At 48.1% G+C, this 21,315-nt stretch overlaps 1 protein-coding gene across 1 annotated transcript; it reads left to right on the top strand.

Annotated features, from left to right (window-relative positions):
* Nucleotides 1–3,766: 3,766 nt before the first annotated feature.
* SLC4A9 (solute carrier family 4 member 9) lies at nucleotides 3,767–21,020 on the top strand. The gene is made up of 22 exons (XM_055331168.1): nucleotides 3,767–4,087; nucleotides 4,415–4,575; nucleotides 4,857–4,970; nucleotides 5,366–5,421; nucleotides 5,574–5,731; nucleotides 5,991–6,078; nucleotides 6,388–6,542; nucleotides 6,733–6,849; nucleotides 7,020–7,194; nucleotides 7,332–7,465; nucleotides 7,604–7,866; nucleotides 8,751–8,809; nucleotides 9,043–9,231; nucleotides 9,361–9,474; nucleotides 10,654–10,815; nucleotides 10,961–11,139; nucleotides 11,842–11,914; nucleotides 13,739–13,807; nucleotides 14,065–14,238; nucleotides 14,843–14,995; nucleotides 15,439–15,539; nucleotides 16,776–21,020. Exons 1-21 carry the CDS (start codon nucleotides 3,870–3,872, stop codon nucleotides 15,490–15,492), a joined length of 2,865 nt encoding a protein of 954 aa, XP_055187143.1. The 5' UTR covers nucleotides 3,767–3,869; the 3' UTR covers nucleotides 15,493–15,539; nucleotides 16,776–21,020.
* The last annotated feature ends 295 nt before the right edge of the window (nucleotides 21,021–21,315 follow it).

The following is a 21,315-nucleotide window of genomic DNA, read 5'->3' as shown; positions in this document are numbered from 1 at the left end:
GGCTACATGGAGAGAGCCTGATATGGGACTCGATCCTGGAACCCCAGGATCACACCCTGAGCCAAAGGCAGATGCTCAACCGCTGAGCCACCCAGGTGTCCTGAATAAATAAAATCTTTTTAAAAAAATTAAAAATACTTAAACTTGTTGAGTGCTCACTACATTTTAGGCATTGCTCTGAGCACTTTCTATACCTTATCTCATTTAATTCTCACCACAGTCCTCTGAGGAAGATAGTATTTTCATCTCCAGTTTATAGATGAGAAAACCCATGCTGAAGGAAGTTGAGCAACTTGCCCGGCTTGTGAGTGAATCTATACGTGTCATACACTTTCATAAATCTATATACACACAGACATAGACAAATGAATACATGTAGAAACAAATGAAATCTGAATAAGGCCTGTAGTCTAGCTAACAGTGTTGTGCCTCTGTCATTTTCCTGGCTTGGATATTGTGCTATCTTTATATAAGATGTTACCACAGGGGAAAGCTGGATGAAAGGTACTGGCTGGAAACCTCTCTGTATCTTTTTTGCAACTTCATTGTTTCTTCTTCTATAATTAGGCTCTCAAAAATTAAAGTTTTATTTTTAAAGATTTGTTTGAGGGGGAGGGGCAGAGGGAGAGACGGTCTTTTTTTTTTTTTTTTTTTTTTTTTTTATTCATGAGAGATACCGAGAGAGGCAGAGACATAGGTAGAGAGAGAAGCAGGCTCCCCGCAAGGAGCCTGATATGGGACTTGATCCCAGAACTCTGGGGTCACGACCTGAGCCACCAGGGGCCCAAGAGAGACAGTCTTAAGCAGAATCCATGAGCACAGAGCTCGACTTGGGGCTCAATCTCACGAGCCAGTCACTTGGCCAACTGTGTCAGCCAGGTGCCCCAAAAAGTAAAAAAAAAAAAAAAAAAAGTTTAAAGCTTTTTGCAAGGATTATGTGAGATAATGGGCCTAGCACAGAGTTGGATACAATTGGTGTTCCAATATATATTTTCTTTTTCCCCACTCTGACAATTTTCAGTTATATAGTAATAACAGCCTCCATAATGTGTATACTATGTGGTAGGCTTAATTTGCATGCATTGTGTCATTTAATAAAGACTATGGTGTGGGTACTTTTTTTACATTTTGTTTGTAAGAAAACTCAGGTTCTGCAAAGATAAACCTCTTTTCCACTTGTTAGAAAGTAACCAAGCCTGGATTTACACCAAGACAGTCTGTTCATGACACCACTCCCTTCTACTCAGGGTTCAGCTCAGAATGTTGCGTAAAGGTATGCTTTGAACCATGGAAATCATCTACCCAAACTGTTTCGGTTTATACAAAGAAAACAGGCTCAGAAAAGGGAGGACTTTGGTCAAGAACACCTAATAAATGTATGACTGAGCTGGGATGAGAACTCAATTTTTGGATTCCTATGTCAGGGTATTTTCCAGTGCCTACACCCAACGCTGCTCGCCCATATAGCCTTCCTTCCCTGAGCTGCCTGGGAGACCACTGGTGCCCACAGACAAACCTGTGGGTCCTCACTCACACCCCTCACCAACCTACACAGCTCAGGGCACTCAGGACCCAAGAGGTAGCAGTGGAGCCTGGGGAGATTGGAGGCATGGTGGTCCTTTACTGCAGGCACCCTTGGAAGGCAGGGTAGCTGGGGCCACAGAGAGAAAGGGAGGACCCTCTGAACTTTGGCAGGAGTAGGAGTGGGAAGGGAGGATGTGTGTGTGTGAGAACGGGTATTCATGCCAAGTGCCTGTTCCTGTCCCCCTCAGGCTTTTTTGAGTCACTTGCCCTGAGGTTGGGGCACATCCTTGAAGTGGGTGGTCACAGGGATTCCAGGACAAGGATTCCTCCTGGGGCTGAAACCAACACCCCCCTTGGACTCAGCACCTCGTCCTCAAGTGGTAATATAGTGACTCACTCCTTTCATTCCTATCCTGGGACCTCCTTGGACTTTCAAATTGTTCCAAGTTCAGACGTGGAGTTGGTGGGGAGGATTAGCCCAAGTCCCACTTCCCAGGGAAGAGACGCGTCCTACGTATCTAGTGGAGGGTTTGATCCTCGTTCAAAAGAGCACGATTAGCCCTCTCTCTCCATCCTTGTTGCGCCTTCCCGCCCCGCATCCCATCCCACTGGGCCAATCCAGGAAAGGTTGGAAGATTAAGGACCCCTTCTTGCTCCCTTAACACCTCTGCGCCCTGGCGGGCCACTGGGGAAGCAAAGCCGGCTGGTGGGTAGACCAAGCAATCCTGTCCGCGGGGAGCAGCGCCCTCGTGTGACCTTCGGGAGAAGCGCATTTATTTCCCAGCCCCTCCCCTCCTATGCGCTATTTGAACAAGTATTTTTGAGGGCAACTAGGTGTGCTAGGGACAGCCATGAAGAAGACAGGTAAAACACCTGCTCCGTGAACGGTACATTCCAGAGTGCGTGTGTGGCGGGGCAGGCAATAAATGACAAACAAATAAATGAGGCAGATAGTAATAGTGATAACTGCTGGGAAGAAAATAAAACAGAAATGTGATGGAGACACAGGGCTGGGCGGGGGGGGGGGAGGTCTCCTTGAGTAGGTAACGTCTCAGATTACACTTAGATATAATAATAATAATTAATAATAATAATAATAATAATAATAATAATACACTTAGGTTCAAGGATCCAGTCAGGTGATCTCAGGGAAAAGCTTTCCAAGCAGAGCGAAGAGCTGCTGCGAAGACCCCCCAGGCAGGAACAGGCTGTGCATGACAAAGACCTGCACCGCTGGAAAGGAGTGAGCCAAAGAGAATGGTAGGAAATGTGGCTGGGGATGTAGACTAGGGCCAGACTGTAGATCTTGTAGATCTTGTAGGTCATGACAGAGTTTGATTTTTCTTCTAAGAGTAATGGGAATATATTGGGTGAGTTTTGAGAAGAGTAATGCAGCTTGATTACCTTTTAAAAGGATCCCTGAGGCTGCTGTGTAGATTAAGAATTTGGGGCAAGGAAGAGTGGAAGCAGGGAGATTATTGCAAGAGATTAAAAAGCTATTGAAATAATTCAGGTGAGGCAGGATGGTGGCTTGGAACTGGGTAGAAGTGTGGGAAGCCAGAAGATGTGGTTGGATACTGGGTTTACTTTGAAAGTAGAGCCAACAGGACTTGCTAATAGACCACATTCTCCTTTGCTCTTTTGGCTGTAGGACCTCCTTCACATACACACTCTCACGGACTCCTCTACCCTCAATGCCAGGCCGAGTTAGAAGGGCAGAACCCAGGGGCAGGAGCTAAATGGAAAGTTTCCAGGTGTAGTCTGACAAAAGGAATTTAAGCCTCAGGCACTGTGTTCTCCTTGGCATGCCTCCTTAGCCCGTTAAATGGGCTGAGACTAGGCCTGTTGTCTCCCTTACTGTGTAGTCTGGCTTCCGCAGACCCAGTAACTTATCAGGTCTCTGTTTTCCCAAACGAGTACCTTAGGGTGTGATGGTGACACCCCAAACAGTCCTAGAGGGTTGGTGTTTGTATTTGATACAGAGTAGGGGGCAGGATTATCTGAGGGTCTTAGTCCTCAGACCCAGGTTAGTGACTTACTCCCATTAATTTACACAAAACACAGTGGGGTCAGACCTGATCCCACAGAAAAAGCACACAACATTTCTGCCCCAGGCTGGGCATTTCTGGAGAGCCTGGAAAAGATCAGGTTAGCCTTACAAACACTCTCAGGCAGCAAGGGCTGGAGAAAGCAAGCAGAAAAGGGAATGACCTGGTTGGCTCTGGAGTCAGCAGGCCTTGCTCTGTGTTGTGCTGCATGGGGTAGTGCATTATAAATGCAGCCAGTGGAAGGCCCCTGAACTCAAAACTGTACCAGTCCCCAGAGTCTGTACAAGCCTCCCCAAGATGAAGCTACCAGGCCAGGAGGAGTTCGAAGTCTCCAGTGCTTGTAAAAATGTGCCCACAGGAGAGCTGGACAGTAGCCCTGGCTCTGGCCCCAGCCCTGATGGCCCCTTGGACACCAAGAGAGGGGACCTGGGGGTATCCAAGGACCCGCTGCTTTTCATTCAGCTGAATGAGCTTCTGGGCTGGCCCCAGGCACTGGAGTGGAGAGAGACAGGCAGGTGAGTGGGACCCAGAGCCTTTTTATGTGGTCTTTCCCTTTCCCCAGCTGGGGACTCTTCCGTGCTTGTGTATGAGGCAATCAGGAATTCCTCTCTGCGTTCTCCAATTCAGGCCCTCACTGTCCATGATGCTCAGCTTTCTATGTACTTTACTTCTGAGTTCCCCAAGCCCCCCAGTCGAGGGGTGAATGCCCAGGAAGGGGCATACTTTGCACTACTAGGCCCAGGACTCCCCCATTGCCCTAGCTTCCTTGGCTTTACTGTGTCCCCACTCCTAGACCTGGGAAGGATGACCTCAATAACATAGTTTACTCCTCTTCACTGCAGGTGGGTGCTGTTTGAGGAGAAGGTGGAGGTGGGTGCGGGCCGGTGGAGTGTCCCTCACGTGCCCACCCTGGCACTGTCCAGCCTTCAGAAGCTCCACAGCCTATTGGCCGAGGGCCTTGTGCTGCTGGACTGTCCAGCTCAGAGCTTCCTGGAGCTCGTGGGTATGCTGGGAGCCTTGGCAGGGAGGGCCTGGGCAGTCATGCCATTTCCCCAGGACTTCCCTCCAAAATCTTAGAACTTTCCAGAGCTCACCCCACCCCCACCCCCCAGGGATTATCATTCCCTGTCACCATGGGGCAGGAGGGGAGAGATGGAAGAATAGAGTGGAGGAGCAAGTTCCCTGAGACCCCCAGAAGGGAAAGGGACCTGGGCAGGGGAAAGGGGAAGAGTTTGGGGCAGGGAGCTCTCAGGAAAGTGTTGGAGCCCCACCTCTGTTCTTCAGAACAGGTGACCAGAGTAGAGTCGCTGAGCCCAGAGCTGAGAGGGCAACTGCAGGCCTTGCTGCTGCAGAGACCCCAGCACCTCATCCAGCCCACAGGCACCAGGCCCTGCCAGGGTGAGAGGCCCATCCCTGGGCCCAGGACCAAAAGCCCTGGGTGAGAGTGTCCCCCCGCCCCCTCCCTGGGCCAAGACCAGCCTAGCCTTGGCTCATACTTCCATCCAGGCCTCATGGTAAGAAGTGGAGGTCACAGTGAGGAGGAATGATGGAGGGGCCAGAGTTCTGGGAAGGGATGTTCTGGTAGGCAGTGTGCCAGGAGCTTTACATGTAGTATCTCATTTATCTTCACAACCATCCTGTGAGGTAGTACCACAATAGCCCCATTTTAGTGATAAGAAAACTTATTAGAGAGGGGAAGCTCCAGTTTGTCAGAGGTAAAGCTGGTCAGGGAGCCCTTGTGGATCTACCCCTAAAGCCCATGTTCTTAGTCACTGCCTAATCCTGTTTTGAAGGATCTGCCCATCCAAGAGAGGCTTCTTACAATGAGGAAGCCCTGCTGAAGGAACAGGTTTGTGGCCCTTCCTTGGACAAGGCTGGGAGAGGAGTCGGGGATTAACAGAGGTTCACCCTCCAATGGCCTCAGTATCAATCAGTATCTTGCCAACATCCACTTCCTCAAATATCCTCTCATCCTTTGTATCTCCTCAAACCCCTCTCCAGCGTCAAAACCCTCTGAGACAGAAGCTGCCTCCAGGAGCTGAAGCAGCGGCTGTGCTGGCAGGAGAGCTGGGCTTCCTGGTGCAGCCCCTGGGAGCCTTTGTGCGACTGCGGGACCCAGTGGTGCTGGGACCCCTCATGGAGGTTCCCCTTCCCAGCAGGTGAGGCTGCTAAGAGTTGGGGGTCCTGGAGACCAGAAGAAGGCTCTTTACTGGGGAGGGGATTGGGAGGTCTCTGGTTTAGTTCTTTTGGGGGTGAGTGTAGGAACATGCTTGGGGGTCTGGGGAAGGGTAGTGGACAGAGCTGCAAAGCAGGTGTGCACATGAGTGTACATATGGGGGCTGGTAGGGAGGTTGGAGATCAGGGCTGCCTTACGGGATAGTAGCCTCTGATTTTTGTGGGGCCTGGTTCCTTCCTCAGATTTTTCTGCCTCCTCCTTGGTCCCTCCACAGTGGGAAAGGGCTACCACGAGATAGGCCGGGCAATGGCTGTCCTCCTCAGTGACTCGGTGAGCTGGGCAGGGTGTGTGTGTGTGCACGTGCACATGAGTGTGCATGTGTGGACTCTAGATGTGTGACTGAATACAGCAATGAGGCAGAGCGTGGCTTTGTGTCTGTAAGCATGAGGTTGGAGCCCCCTTATCTAGCACAGTGCTGGCACAGAGTAGGCACCCAATAGATACTCACTGCATGTATGCATTCATGAATGCTTGAATGACTTCTCTGCCTACCTGACTCGTGTCTAGCTTTGAGACTGTGAAAATGTATGTAAGGATCCAGATCTGCATTTCCTGCCCCCCATGTGCTCCTACCGCTAGCAATTCCAGTGGACAGTTCGTCGGGCCAGCAACCTTCACGACCTTCTGGCAGCCTTGGATGCCTTCCTAGAGGAGGTGACAGTGCTCCCTCCAGGTCTGTGGGACCCGACAACCCGGATCGCCCCACCTAAATGTCTACCCTCCCAGCACAAAAGGTATATGGGGACCTTCTCCACAGGCCTTGGGTCCAGTCCCACTGTTGAGGAGGGTAGGGGGAATCCCAGGAAAGGGATAGAAACTGATCTTTGGATTCATAGCTTGCTGGCAGAGACACGAGTAGCCACCAGGGGGCAGTCGTGTTCTGGTTGGAGAACTTCAGGCAACCTGGGTTCCCCTTCTCTTCAGGCTCTTCTCACAACTGAGGGAGGTCAAGGGCCCTCCTGCCCCACCTGGGGCCCTGGCTGAGGACAGGCACGGCCACTGGCTACGTACACCCAGCCCAGAGTTACAGCGGACAGGCAGGTGAGGTGAGCTGGGGTGAGAGCTAGGGGGAGGGTATGGGGAGGGGAGAGGGGTCACAGGGCACAGAGATTATGCTTCCTGTGGAGGGGCTCACCCAGTCCCAGGGGAAGTAGCAGGGATAGGGGTGTGGGGTGTGGACACCCGGATCACTGACAAACCACGGGTGGGAGGCTGTTTGGGGGCCTCCTCCAGGATGTGCGCCGGAAGGCTTCATGGTACCCTAGCGACTTCTTGGATGCGCTACACCCCCAATGCCTGTCAGCTGTGCTCTACATTTACTTGGCCACCGTCACTAATGCCATCACATTTGGGGGTCTGCTGGGGGAAGCCACCAGTGGTGCTCAGGTGAGTGGGGAGGTGTGAGGGGACACTGCCAGCCATGCCCTTTATGCTTCCCTGGGACAGGGGGTGGGCTGCCATGGAAGCTTGGGTTGCTGTGCCCCCAGTGTTCTGTGCTGACAGGGTTCCCTGCCGACTTCTAGGGCGTGCTGGAAAGTTTCCTGGGCACTGCAGCAGCTGGAGCCACCTTCTGCCTGATGGCTGGCCAGCCCCTCACCATCCTCAGCAGCACAGGGCCAGTGCTGGTCTTTGAGCGCCTGCTTTTCTCCTTCAGTAGGTAGGTCACCAGACCCCTCACTAGCTGCACTCTCGGCCTGGTCCTGGCTGCATCAAGAGGGGAGGGTGCACCTAACTGAGGATAAGTGGAGAGCAGAACAGCTCTGCCAAGTCCTGTCTTTCTTACCACCTCCCTCAGAGATTACAGCCTGGACTACCTGCCCTTCCGCCTATGGGTGGGCATCTGGGTGGCCACATTTTGCCTAGCACTGGTGGCCACGGAGGCCAGTGTGCTGGTCCGCTACTTTACCCGCTTCACCGAAGAAGGCTTCTGTGCCCTCATCAGCCTCATCTTCATCTATGATGCTGTGGGCAAAATGCTGAGCCTGACCAGTGCCTATCCCATCCAGAGCCCTGGCTCCCCTGCCTACGGCTGCTTTTGCCAGTATCCAGACCCAGGAGGTGGGTGAGGGAAACAGAGAGCTTGGTGAGATGGAGAAGGACACATGATGGGGAGGGTTGTCCCCTTGCTGACCCCCTTATTAGGGTCAGCAAAATCCTGAATACTCACCCAATAGCCAGCAGCACTCTTCCCCACTCTGGTTTTGAATCAACTGAGAAGTAAGAGAGCAGTCCCAATATTGTCTTTATTTCTGACAATGCTGATCGGAGAATGTGCTCATATCTATGGGGGAATGGGCTTCCTAACAATGAAACCAAAACTAGAGAGGTTTACCCACCCAGTCATGGCTGCACTGAATGGGAATGTCTTGCCCCAGAAGAGCAGAACTAACTGCATGTACAGCACAGGCAGCTTACTCCCAAGAGTGGGGAGATGAAGGGACAGGGAGAGGCATGCCCAGCTTCTTCTCTCAAACTCACCAATCAAATAAAATGCTGCTTTTCCACTAGTCTGAGTGACTGACTCAGGGGGAGAGCCACTCAGCATATTATACTCGCACAAATACCTCCACGTGGAAGGAAGCAGCAGGAATGGGGAAGAAATGTCCTCTCAAGAGTGCCAGACTCTGCTGGGCATGAACAAAACCAGTTCGGTCCTGGTAGAAACCCAGAGATTGGTGTGCTTATTCATTAAGCAAACATTGGCTAGGCATCTGCTCTGGCTAGTCCTGTGCTGGGCACCAGGGATATCAATAGGTAAGGAATTTGAGGGCACCAGGCAGTGTACTGAGGAGCACAAACTTGGAAGCAGTTGGAGTCAGCAGACAGATGAGTCAGAACTAAGAACTCTCTGGTTCACTTGGACCGATGAGATTAGGCTCCCAAGGGGTTGGAAAAGGTTCCCAGGAGAGGGGCATATACCCAAATTGTTCTCTGCTTCCCAGGAAATGAGTCTCAGTGGACAAGGACAGAACCCAAAGACAGAGATGACATCTCAAGCATGGTGAGGCCCTGTTCCTGGGAGGGCCTGGGAAAGAAAGGCTAGAAGCCAAAGAAGTCAGGAAGCCAAAGAAGTCAGTGGTTCCTGGCTTTTCCCACCTCATAGGCTAGGGAAACCCTCCTAGGTCACAGAGGCCCAGACATGTGCTATGGCTGGAGACCTCTTATTCTGGGTCCTTGCTGTCTCAGTGCGTGTCAGTCAATGTTAACCCATCCTTGACCACCCTTTCCATATAGGACCTAGGCCTGGTCAATGCCTCCTTGCTGCCCCCAACTGAGTGTGCCCGGCGGGGAGGCCACCCTCGTGGCCCCAACTGTCATACAGTCCCAGACATCGCCTTCTTCTCCCTCCTCCTCTTCCTTACCTCCTTCCTCTTAGCCACGGCCCTCAAGCATGTAAAGACAAGCCGCTTCTTCCCCTCTGTGGTGAGTGTTACTCTCTTTCTGTGGGAAAGTACTGGCTCTTGGCCTCAGGCCCTGTGTGTGAAAGGGAAAGTGTGAAGAAGGAGGGGGCTGGTGGGCTGCATCTGACTTGAGTGTCCACTGTATGGCCAGGTACGCAAAGTGCTCGGTGACTTCTCCTCAGTCCTGGCCATGCTGCTGGGCTGCGGCCTTGATTCCTTCCTGGGTCTGGCCACGCCAAAGCTCACTGTGCCCAGTGAGTTCAAGGTGAGAGCTGGGAGTATAGGACAGAGGGGAGAGCACAGACCTTGGAGGAGGAAGATGCGTAGATCCCATGCTTCTCTTCCTCTGAGCTTCCATTTCCTCACTTATAAAACAGAAAGAGTAATAATAATGACCTCACAGAGTTATTGTGAGGATTCATGAGGCACTGCTGCTGACACAGTGGTACAGAATACATTACAGCTATTATTATAAATTAGGGGTTAACAGGATGGATTCTGCTCAGCCAGCCCTGGGTTTGAGATCCTGTTTTGCCACTTCCTAGCTATATGACCTTAAGCAAGTTAACCCACATCTCTCATCAATGAGTCTCAATTCATGCATCTATAAAATGGAAATAATAAATAACAATGGCTCCTACGCTATAAATTGTCCTGAGTTTCACGGAAGATGAGTGTAGAGCATTTTATCACAGTGCAGGGACTGGTACACACTAAGACCTTAATAAATGTTGCTTCTTATTGTCCGAGGTTGGCCCTACCCGCTCCACTATTCTCCACTCTTTTTGCACCCCCAGTTGCCAGCTCTGATCTGGTAAAGCTAGAGCTCCCTCCCAAGGGCATGACAGTGCACAAGACAAGCCTTAGCACTAACTTAGCACCTAGGCTTTGCCTGTGCATTTGGAGACCTCCTTTCCAGCTTTCCTCAGGACAGGAGAGCAGGAACTCCAATTGGGGTAGCTTCAGGGGCTCAGAATCTGAGACAGTAACTGGGGTCCCCTCCCCCACATAGACGCTTATAATCAAAGCAGACGCAGACACACCCAGCTCTGCCCCTGCCCCAGATCAAGGCAGGTTTGAGCCTGAGTCACTCCACCCTGGTTGGTGGAGGTGTTGCCTAGGGAGGAGAGCTCTGCCCCTGTAGGCAGGCCTCACCCACCATATCCTCTTCTTACAGGGAGGGAGGGCCCCTGAGAACCAAAGTCCAGAACCTCTGGCTCCAGCCCAATCCCCAGGCTGGTCCTCCTCCTTCTGCCCACTTTGAAGACACTGGGATGCTTTGAACCAGCTGTGCATGCACACATACTGCTCCTACCTGTCATCTAGGGTTTTGGGATGGGGGTAAGGGGTTGGAAAATTATGGAAGAATGCCAACTCTGGGGTGTGCAGGTGAGGTGCTCTTGGCAGACTCTTTCTAACTTGTCCATGGAATACCCTCTTCCAGCCCACACTCCCTGGGCGTGGCTGGCTGGTGTCACCTTTTGGAACCAACCCCTGGTGGCTGAGTGTGGCAGCAGCCCTACCTGCCCTACTGCTGTCTATCCTCATCTTCATGGACCAGCAGATCACAGCGGTTATCCTCAACCGTGCTGAATATAAACTGCGGGTAAGGCCTGCTGGGTAAGACCCTAGCCCGTAGACCAAAAGACAAAAACTCCAGGATGGGACGCAGTCCTCCCTCTCCCACTCCAGAGGACAGAGAGCCCAGGTCTTGTTTAGTTTCACCCTCAAAGCTCCACCACTACCTGCAGAAGGGAGCTGGCTTCCACCTGGACCTCTTCTGCGTGGCTTTGCTGATGCTCCTCACATCAGTGCTGGGGCTACCCTGGTATGTCTCAGCCACAGTCATATCCCTGGCCCACATGGACAGTCTTCGAAGAGAAAGAAGAACCTGTGCCCTGGGGGAGCCCTGCAGCTTCCTGGGGATCAGGTGAGGCCAAAATTCAGGAGGCTAGAGTAAGAGGTGATCATAAGGTGGTATGGTGGGATAGAAAGCTTTGGACAGCTTAAAATCTACGTTGGTGGCTCCAGAGGGTTCTCTCACTGCTCCATGAGCACTGCAGTGGGGTGAATGAGAGGGTTCTGGACTGAGATGGGTGTGTCAGATCTTCCCCCATTGTCCTTCGGCCATGGGATTGGGAGGGCCCTGGAGAGGAGCCTCGTGGATGTAAAGGAAGAGGCAGCCAGGGCTCAGCAAGGGTGAGGTGCCACCTAATAAACCCCGGGCTCAGTGTAGGAATACCTCATTGAAGTTACAGAGTTACCATCACAAAAACAAGTTTGTAACTACTAGAAACACAATCTGTGGAAAGTATGTGAAATCAACTTTGAAACTGTGAAATAAAAATTTTTATGGGAGTGTAAAATAAAACCCAAACAACAAAAACAAATACAAAGAGCAATGATGAGCTTGAGTTAATGGGGAGGCCTGGGACACCCAAACTGAAGTGCCCTGACCATTTCTCTCCCCAATTTCACACACCATGCTAAGGCCCCTCCCTGCCAGGTGACTATTGGGGGGTCCCTCCACGTCCCTCCTGCAGGTCCCTATAGTGGTATCTGGTCCACATCTCCAGGTCCAGCACCTTGGGGGCTCTCCCAGACCCTGGCTAAATTTTCTCTCTCTGCACAGGGAGCAGAGGCTGACAGGCCTGGTGGTATTCATCCTTACAGGAACCTCCATCTTCCTGGCACCTGTACTCAAGGTACCTTTGTTAGGCTGGCATTAGGGGCAGGGCAGGGCAGTAATAATAACAGTAAATAAAGTGAGAACTGACACTGGCTAAATACTTACTGCACACCAGGCACTGTGTTCAGTTTTCTCCACTTGGTCTCATTTGATCCTCACATGAACCCTGAGAGGCATCTGTACTTCACAAATGAGGAAGCAGAAGGTTGAAGAGGTTAAGTAGCTTAAAAAAGATGGATCTCATCTGAGAACTCAAATGCTTATTCAGGGGGCTTTCTCCCCGGTGGAGCAGGGTGTGGACACACCACCATCCCCTAGGGGGCCAAGTGATATGGTATCATTGCTCCAGCCTCCCAACCTTAGACTAAGAATGTGATCACCATGTCCCAGAAAAACCGTGAGGCAAAACCCCTGCACTTCTCCCTCACCAGATGTTTATAGGACACCTACCGTGCTCAAGGCTCTGCTAGGCACTTGGGAGAAGGTGAGGGCAGGAGTATTGAAAAGAGATATAGAGCCAAGCCTCTATCAGCAACATACACACATGAACAAAAATTAAGTAACAGGTAATCACAGAAAGTTTCCACAAGCCAAGGCAGCAAAGCAATCGAGGAGCATGGAGAATGGCATACAAGAGTCACCGGTGAGGAGGGGTTTGGGGAAGGAAAGGTCATGGAGCTGAGAGTGGAGTAGTTGAAAGAGCCAGATGGACCAGATCAGCTGCTTACTAACTAGGTGACTCCTGTTCAGCAGAGATGTACTGAAGAGCATAAACCATATGCAAGGCACCGTTCCAAAGACTGGGGATATAGTAACGATCAAAAGAGGGAATCTCTGGGTGGCTCAGCAGTTTAGCGCCTGCCTTCCACCCAGGGCGTGATCCTGGAGTCCTGGGATCAAGTCCCAGGATTGAGTCTCATGTTGGGCTTCTGCATGGAGCCTGCTTCTCCCTCTGCCTCTCTCTCTTTCTCTGTGTGTCTCTCATGAATAAATAAATAAAATTTGAAAAAATGAGAGAGACCATCCACTGCTTGGAGTCTGGTGAGAGGAGACAGATGAAAAAGAATTAATAAAATAGGATAATTTCAGATAGTGATTACTTCTAATGAAAAATATATAAGGTGATTAAGAGTGCAAGGGGTCTACTTCAGATTGAAAGGTCACATCCTTCTAGGGTGTCAAGAGATGAGTAGTGAGAAGCCTGAGTAGTGAGAAGAAAGTCAAGGACATTTTGGGTGGAGTGAAATAGCAAAGCAAAGGCCTTGCAAGGAAGTGGAAATAAACTTGGGCATGTTGAGGGAAGGAAAGGAAGGCATATAGCAGGAACAGAGACAGCAGAGAAGAACCTAACAGGTAAGACTAGAGAAGTAGGCCAAGTAGCAGAGAAGTTAACTTAGTCTCTCTGAAATCAAATCCCCCTTTTTGTAAAATAGAGACAATTATAGAATTTACCTCATCTGACTGTCTTGAAGATTCAGTATCAGGCATGCAAAGTGGGAAAGGAACAGAAAGAGCTGGGCAGGCTTAGATATAGATGCTGGAGCCTGGGGTTGGAGCCTAAGTGGAGGGTGGGGGGCATCTGGGCAGTGAGCAGAAGTGAACTCCTTTGCCAGCTTTCCACTTCTTTCTTTCTTTTTTTTTTTTAATTTTTATTTATTTATGATAGTCACACAGAGAGAGAGAGAGAGAGGTAGAGACACAGGCAGAGGGAGAAGCAGGCTCCATGCACCAGGAGCCCGATGTGGGACTCGATCCCGGGTCTCCAGGATCGCGCCCTGGGCTAAAGGCAGGCGCCAAACCGCTGCGCCACCCAGGGATCCCTTTCCACTTCTTTCTACAGTTCATCCCAATGCCTGTGCTCTATGGCATCTTCCTGTACATGGGTGTGGCAGCGATGAGCAGCACCCAGGTGAGCCCATTATAAGCACCATATAATCCCACTCCTCCTCTTCTTTCCTGCTGGTACTTCCTGCCTATATTGCCAAGTCCTTCCCTATCCTCTTTTCCTGACTCCCCTGGGCACAGGGACTCTGCTGCCCTGCTCTGAATGGGGAGAGGGGGCACCAAGGGAACCTTCTGACCTCCCGCTTATGCTGGGCTTAGATAGCTAATAGTGACACCCTGTAGGCTGACTACCCTGCTTTTCTCCTCCTCTTGTTCCCCTAGTTCACAAAGAGGGTACAGCTATTATTGATGCCAGCAAAACACCAGCCAGACCTCCTGCTCTTACGGCATGTGTCTCTGAGCAGGGTCCACCTCTTCACAGCCATCCAGCTTGCCTGCCTGGGTCTGCTTTGGATAATCAAGTCTACCCCTGCAGCCATAATCTTCCCCCTCACGGTGACTTGGGGCAGGGTTGGGTAGTGTCCCAGGGGTCCTGGGAGACTCTTGAGTCTGGCAGGGTGGGCAGTCTCCACAGGAGTAAGACCCTCCCCTTCTCACTTGCCCTGGCTCTACCTGGTTGTGAATCTTTGGACAAAGAAAGAAGGCTGAGAGCTGCCCACAGATAGGCTAATCCTAGGATACCTGATTCAATCCCATTTCCAATCTCTTTGGTCTGACCAACCACAGACGGATATAAAATCCAAAAGAAAACTGGGAGAAGCAATACTGGCACTTCTGTTACTCAATGAGGCCATAACACAGATGGTTTCTGGCCCTATTCTTACTCCCTGAGGAAGTTAAGAGCCCTGGGCTTTCTAGTAGGACCAATCTGACTACCACATCCTAGCTGTGTGGCTTCTGGGAAGTTTCTAAACTCTCAAGGCTTCAGTTACTTTCTCTATACAATGGGAACAATTATATCTACCCTGTAGGAACGTATTAGCATTACGTGAAACAATGCACAATGCCGGGTACATAGGAAGTGCTCAATAAATGTCACTGCTGTTCATGTTTCAGTTGCTATTGCTGACAACCCGGGGTTTTGTTTCTATCCTTGCAGTTGCTGGGCCTGGTGGGGGTCCGAAAGGCACTGGAGAGGGTCTTCTCACCACAGGAACTCCTTTGGCTGGATGAGCTGATGCCAGAGAAGGAAAGGAGCATCCCCGAGAAGGGGCTGGAGCCAAAGTATTCACTTGGTGGTGATAGTGAACATGTAAGCTCCAGGATGGATCCTCTTAGGAGAAGGGGGCAGGGGTGGGGAGAGTCCTTTTGTCTGAGTTAGCCCTACAGTTTAATATTTCTATTAAGTCTGAAGATCTGATCAACACCATCATTGCCTTTAGGTCCTCACCAATATGGGTACACTGAAGGGGTGACAGAAATCTTTCTTTATAGAGCAGGGGCCCAGTTTATAAATCCATGGGGGTGGAAAGGTCTGGGAACAGCTCTGGTGGTCTTTTTCTTTTTTATTTTATTTTATTTTATTTTATTTTATTTTATTTTATTTTATTTATTATTATTATTATTTTTTTTGGTGGTCTTTTTCAACCATGGTCTCTGTCTCAGTGTGGGTCATATCCTTTCATTTTCTGGGTCCCTTTCTCTCTGCCCTGTCTCTGTCTATTCCCAACTCATCTTGCGATCTTTCTTCTGCAGTCAGAGCTGATGTATCAGCCAAAGGCTCCAGAAATCAATATCTCTGTGAATTAGCTGAAGCAGGAGTTTGGGAATCGAGACTTCAGGAAACTGAGCATGAGGTGAGGATGAGGGGAAGTGTCCCTGGGGTCGAGGATGGGGAGGTGGGGGCTCAGAAACTTGGAAACCTCCAGTGTGCTGGCTACCCCTGTTTTCCCTTCATGTTCCAGTCTCTCATGAACCCCAAAGTAGGGGAGGGAATAGAAAGATATCTCCAGAGGAAGAAAGAAATAGAACTAAAGGAGAGTAGCTGGGCTTGGCTCCCTATGGCACTAATGCCTGGCCAGTAGAGGGAGCTCAAGTTCACACCAAAATGGATGTGTGGGGGGGAAGGGTATGATGACTAAAGACTGGTAGGGAGTGGGGAGGAGAAGAAGGGAGGATAATGCTCCCTGCTGCTTTCCTTTGCCCTGGAGGTCATTCCCTTAGGCTGCTGAGAACCACCCTCCAGACAAGTGGAGGGATTCTCTGTCACTTGCCCACCTTGTCATTCTTTCCATTTTTTATTCATCCATTTATCTTTTTTTTAAAAAAGATTTATTTATTTATTTATTCATGAGAGACAAAGAGAGAGAGACAGAGGCAGAGACATAGGCAGAGGGAGAAGCAGGTTCCCTGCAAGGAGCCCAATGTGGGATTCGATCCCGGATCCCAGGATCTCGCCCTGAGCCAAAGGAAGCCGCTCAACCGCTGAGCCACCCAGGCATCCCTCCTCCATTTATAAAAACATTTTATGAGTACTATACTTAAGGAGTATCTAGTTACTAGAGATACAGTGGTAAGATAATCATGGTCCCTGACCTATCTCATCAGTATAAATTCCACTGGGAAAGACCAACACGCAGTTGCTGGGATAGGATAGTGTTGGCTAAGGGAAGCACCAACTGTGGGAGAAGAGAGGCCTCTAAGCCCTTCTTGTGACAGTGGGGTGGTGGGAGTTGGAGAACAGGAAATGGTTCATAACTTGAAATTTGGAAAATCAATAGAAACTAGCCAGTATAAGATGGAGGGAAATCTTCTAGGCAGGAGGTGCAGCATGTGCAAAAGCTTGGCATTTTTTACCCTTGATAAGCTGAATTCTCTTTTGGTCCACAAGAACCCCCTTCTATCCATGCCTTTCCAAGCTCGAGAGCCCAAGAAGCCCCACCATTTGCAACAGAACATTCTGGAGGGCAATTCAGCAGCTGACCCAGAACAAGATCTCCTGGGCTTTCCATATCCCCTATGGTTCTTTGCACTATTCTTTGCCCAACTGCGCCCCTGAGCACTTGTTCTGACATCACTATGTCTTGTCTCAGTTCACAGGTGTTACTCAAAGTCGGGATATTGTTGGCCTTTGGCTTAACTGCCAGATTCTCAGTTGACCTGAAGGAGAGGGGAAGGCCTAGAGGACAGCTGGCCAAGATTTCCGTTACCCTCCTGAGTAGTGGGTAGAGAGTGGTAGAAAATAAGCAGGTTTGCTGGTAAGCCTGGGGAACTGACCAGGCCCCATTCACTCTCTACCCCATTAAAAAGACACGGAAACCCTTCCCATTTGAGGACTTTCCGTCCTCACAAATTCTCTTTTTCACAATTGGGAGTCTTTAGGGAACTCTTTTCAGTTTGCAAAAGGGGAAAAAAATCTTCCACAAAAATTATTCCTCTATTTAAGTTTTTTATACATATGAAAATAATCTTTACTGTTTTTTTTTACCACAAAAGTAAATGAGACTAGTGCCAAATAGCAAAACACTACAGATATATATAGTTTTGAAATGAAAATCGTACCAGTGATATTCAGTGTTCAAATTTTGGTGTATATTGTTCAAATTTATTTCAAGGGATACATTAATATTTTCATTAAAATGAGACTATACTGTCGAATTCTACAACATGCTTGTCCTTCGATATGCATTGAACATTTTTCCCATATCTACCTCATTCTTTTTGTCATCTGGACAGAATGAACAACCTTATAATCTGAAAAAGGTACCATATATACAAAAGAGTACATAAAATGTTTTCTGCAAGTACAAGAATTTCTTCAGAGCATATACCTAGGACTGAAATTAAAGAGTAAAAAAAGAACACTTGTGTATGTCAGTTCATCTATGAATTCTAAAGTTAACAATTATACTTAATCTGGGATCCCTGGGTGGTGCAGTGGTTTGGCACCTGCCTTTGGCCCAGGGCGAGATCCTGGAGACCCGGGATCGAGTCCCACATCGGGCTCCCGGTGCATGGAGCCTGCTTCTCCCTCTGCCTGTGTCTCTGCCTCTCTCTCTCTGTGTGACTATCATAAATAACTAAAAAAAAATTATACTTAATCTAACATTTTAGTTTTAATTAGGAAAGTTGTTCAGAAATTTTAATCTATAAAATGCAAGAAGTGGAAATTATTTTTTATTTTATTACATTTTATTTTTAGGTGATCTTGACACACAAGGTGGGGCTCAAACTCACGATGCCAAAATCAAGAGTTGTATGCTCCACTGATTGAGCCAGCCAGGTGCCCCAGAAGTGGGAATTCTAGTGGCTTTTAAAAATGTTTTAAAGAAGGCTCCTAAGAGCCCCTGGATGGCTCAGTCAGTTAAGCATATAACTCGATTTCAGCTCAGGTTCCAATCTCAGGGTTGTGAGATAGAGCTCCAGGTCAGGCTCCTTGCTCAGCAGGGTGTTTGGTGGAGATTCTCTCTCCCTCTCCCCCTGCCCCTCCCTGATCCCCACTTGTGCTCCCCGCCTCAAATAAATAAACAAATCTTTAAAGAATGCTCCTAAAATTATAGTCTAAGTATCTATTGAGAGAAATATATACCCAAAGTATAATTTAAACTTGGATAATTATATATTTTACCTGTTTCCACAGCATCTACGTTTTGTTTGTTTTGTTTTTTAAGATTTTATTTATTTATTCAAGAGAGACACAGAGAGAGGCAGAGACATAGGCAGAAGGGGAAGCAGGCTCCCCTCGGGGAACCTGATGCTGGGCTCAATCCCAGGACCCCAGGATCACGACCTGAGCCAAAGGCAGACGTTCAACTGCTGAGCCACCCAGGCGTCCCACATCTACATGTAGTTAAAAACATCTTCAGTTAGTCTTATTTAAACATTCAATAAATGCAAAAAAAAAAATAAAATAAAATAAACATTCAATAAATGCTTAGTGTATATCAACAATATCCTGTCAGATAGTTTTTTTAACTTCATGGAGTTTATACTAAAGGACAGAAATAACAAAGAAAAGCTAAGAATATCTGTGATAATGACAAGTACCCTGAAGAAACTCAAACAGGGTAATAGGGCAGGGACTGGGTTCTCCCAGTCTTCTTGCTTGATGTAGATGTTCAGGAGGACCTCTCTGAGTAAGGGACCTTTAAGCTGGGATCTGAGTGACAAAGGACCAACTAAATTATTATCTGCCTTCAGCCAAGACACGGTAAACATACACATGAATTTAAGCTCTCTATAGTTCCCAAACTGGGGACCACTGTCAAGAGGGAAAGACTGAGGTCAGGTCTGGCTTCAAACTTAGCCCTTAACTTGCTCAGGCCAGGCTGTATGAGCCTGAAACATGCCTTTCTGGGTTCTCACAGGCTTCAGGTTTCTGTCAGTAAAATGAGGCCAAGAGCCCAGATTCTAGGGTGCTGTAAGTGTTAATTGATACCTATAACATTCTTTAAGATGTTTAGATGAAACACCTAGGACTGTATAGAGGGTTATTAGAGCCTCCCAAGCCCCAGGGAAAATCTCTCCCTATCAGTAATGTAAATCTTCTCTTCTCCAGTCTGTAGCTATGGGACAATGGCTTTCAAACTTCTGGTATTAAAATCAAAGATTGTCATAATGTGAACTCTTGGGCTGTTGGTCTGAGGTTCTGATTTTCTCTGAGGTCCTGGGTTCTTATCTTCTCAGTTCTGTGTTTTGCCCCCTCGTCAAGGGCCTCATGCTTCCCAACACTCTAGATTTTTGTCTTTGCAAATGGACCTGAGTATGCACTTGTCCACATATGCGATGGTCAGAGACATCTTTAGTCATTTTTCCTAAGAGTGATCCAGAGCAGAGACTGGGGAAGGCAGGAATGTGTCTGTATCTACTTCTCTACTGTCAGCAGATGTTAGGAAGAGGATTTAGGGGAAAACATTTAACAAAAGAAGGGAGGAAAAGCTGACTGGTAGAAAACGAGAGAAGAAATTGAGTACAAGGAAAGTAATCCTTGTGTGAGGGTCAGTTCACGCTCCTTACTATTTTTACTGATGCTGAATCCCAGTATAGGGGCTATTCAGGGCTTGAATGACCAATTTATTCATTCATTCAATAAATATATATGTATTAAATATCTATTATATACCAGGCAATGTAGTCTATTATATTCCTATGTGTAGGAATTCAATGTGAAATAAGAGAAAAACTCTGCTTTCCTAGAGTTTCCACTGTAATAGGGGGAGACTGAAAATAAATAAATAAAATAAATAAACAAACAAATAAATAAAATGATATACACATGAGACTATTTCAGACAGTGATAAATGCAATAATACAACATAATGCAACAAAGAGGGAAGGTTAGTGGGTGAATACCCTAGGTTAGGGGTTAGTAATTGTCTCTCTGAGAAGATAACATTTGAGTAGAGACCTGAATGACAAGAAGTCAGCCTTGGGCATAGGGGAGAGGGAGTGGATGGAAAGCATTTTTGGCCAAGAGACTATCAGTGCAAAGGCCCTCAGGCAAGGAAGGACTTTGGAATGTTTGAGAAGGCCCATATGGCTACAGTGGAAGATGACAGAGAGAATATTGCAAGGTGAAGCTGGAAAAGATGAGGATCTGTATGGTAGGCTATATAATGACCACCTTGGAAGAGGCAGTATGGATGAGGCCTATCCCTTGGGGTAAGAATAGTAGGGGCCAACCTAGAGTAGCCAAAACAATCTTGAAAATGAAGAACAAGTTGTAGGACTCAGTCTCTGATTGCAAAACTTGCTTCAAAGCTACTATAATCAAGACAGTGTGGTACTTGCATACAAAAATATATACAGGATTGACAGTCTGGGAACACACATTCACACTTACAGTCAATTGATTTTTTGATGAGAGTGCCAAGATAACTCAATGGTGAAGAATAGTCTTTTTAACAAATGGTTCTGGGAAAACTGGCTATCTTCATGGAAAAGAATGAAGTTGGACCCCCTACCTCATATCACATGCAAAAATTAACTCAAAATGCATAAAAACCTAAATGTAGGAGCCAAACCATCTCTTCCTAGAAGAAAATAGATGGTAGGATGCGTGGGTGGCTCAGTAGTTGAGCGTCTGCCTATGGCTCAGGTTGTGATCCCAGGGTCCTGGGATCGAGTCCTGTATCAGGTTCCCTGTAGGGAGCCTGCTTCTCCCTCTGCCTGTGCCTCTGCCTCTCTCTCTGGGTCTCTCATGAATAAATAAATAAAATCTTAAAAAAAAATAAGAATAAAAAAGGTGGTAATCCTATATGACCTTGGACTTGACAATGGTTTCTTAGATATGATACAAAAATACAAGGAACAAATTTAAAAAATAAATTAGACCTCATCAAAAATTTATTTATTTATTTATTTATTTATTTATTTATTTATTTATTTATTTATTTATGTTTGTTCCTTGGACTTTTTTTAAAAAAGATTCTATTTATTTACTCATGAGACACACACACAGAAAGGCAGAGACACAGGCAGAGGGAGAAGCAGGCTTCATACAGGGAGCCCGATGAGGGACTCATCCGGGACTCCAGGATCACGCCCTGGGCTGAAGGCAGGCCCTCAACTGCTGAGCCACCCAGGCATCCGAGACCTCATCAAAAATTTAAAACTTCTGTCCTCCAAACAGCA

The sequence above is a fragment of the Nyctereutes procyonoides genome, unplaced genomic scaffold (assembly GCF_905146905.1).
Source record: "Nyctereutes procyonoides isolate TBG_1078 unplaced genomic scaffold, NYPRO_anot_genome, whole genome shotgun sequence".
NCBI classification, from domain to species: domain Eukaryota; kingdom Metazoa; phylum Chordata; class Mammalia; order Carnivora; family Canidae; genus Nyctereutes; species Nyctereutes procyonoides.
This window is presented reverse-complemented; position numbering and strand designations above follow the sequence as displayed.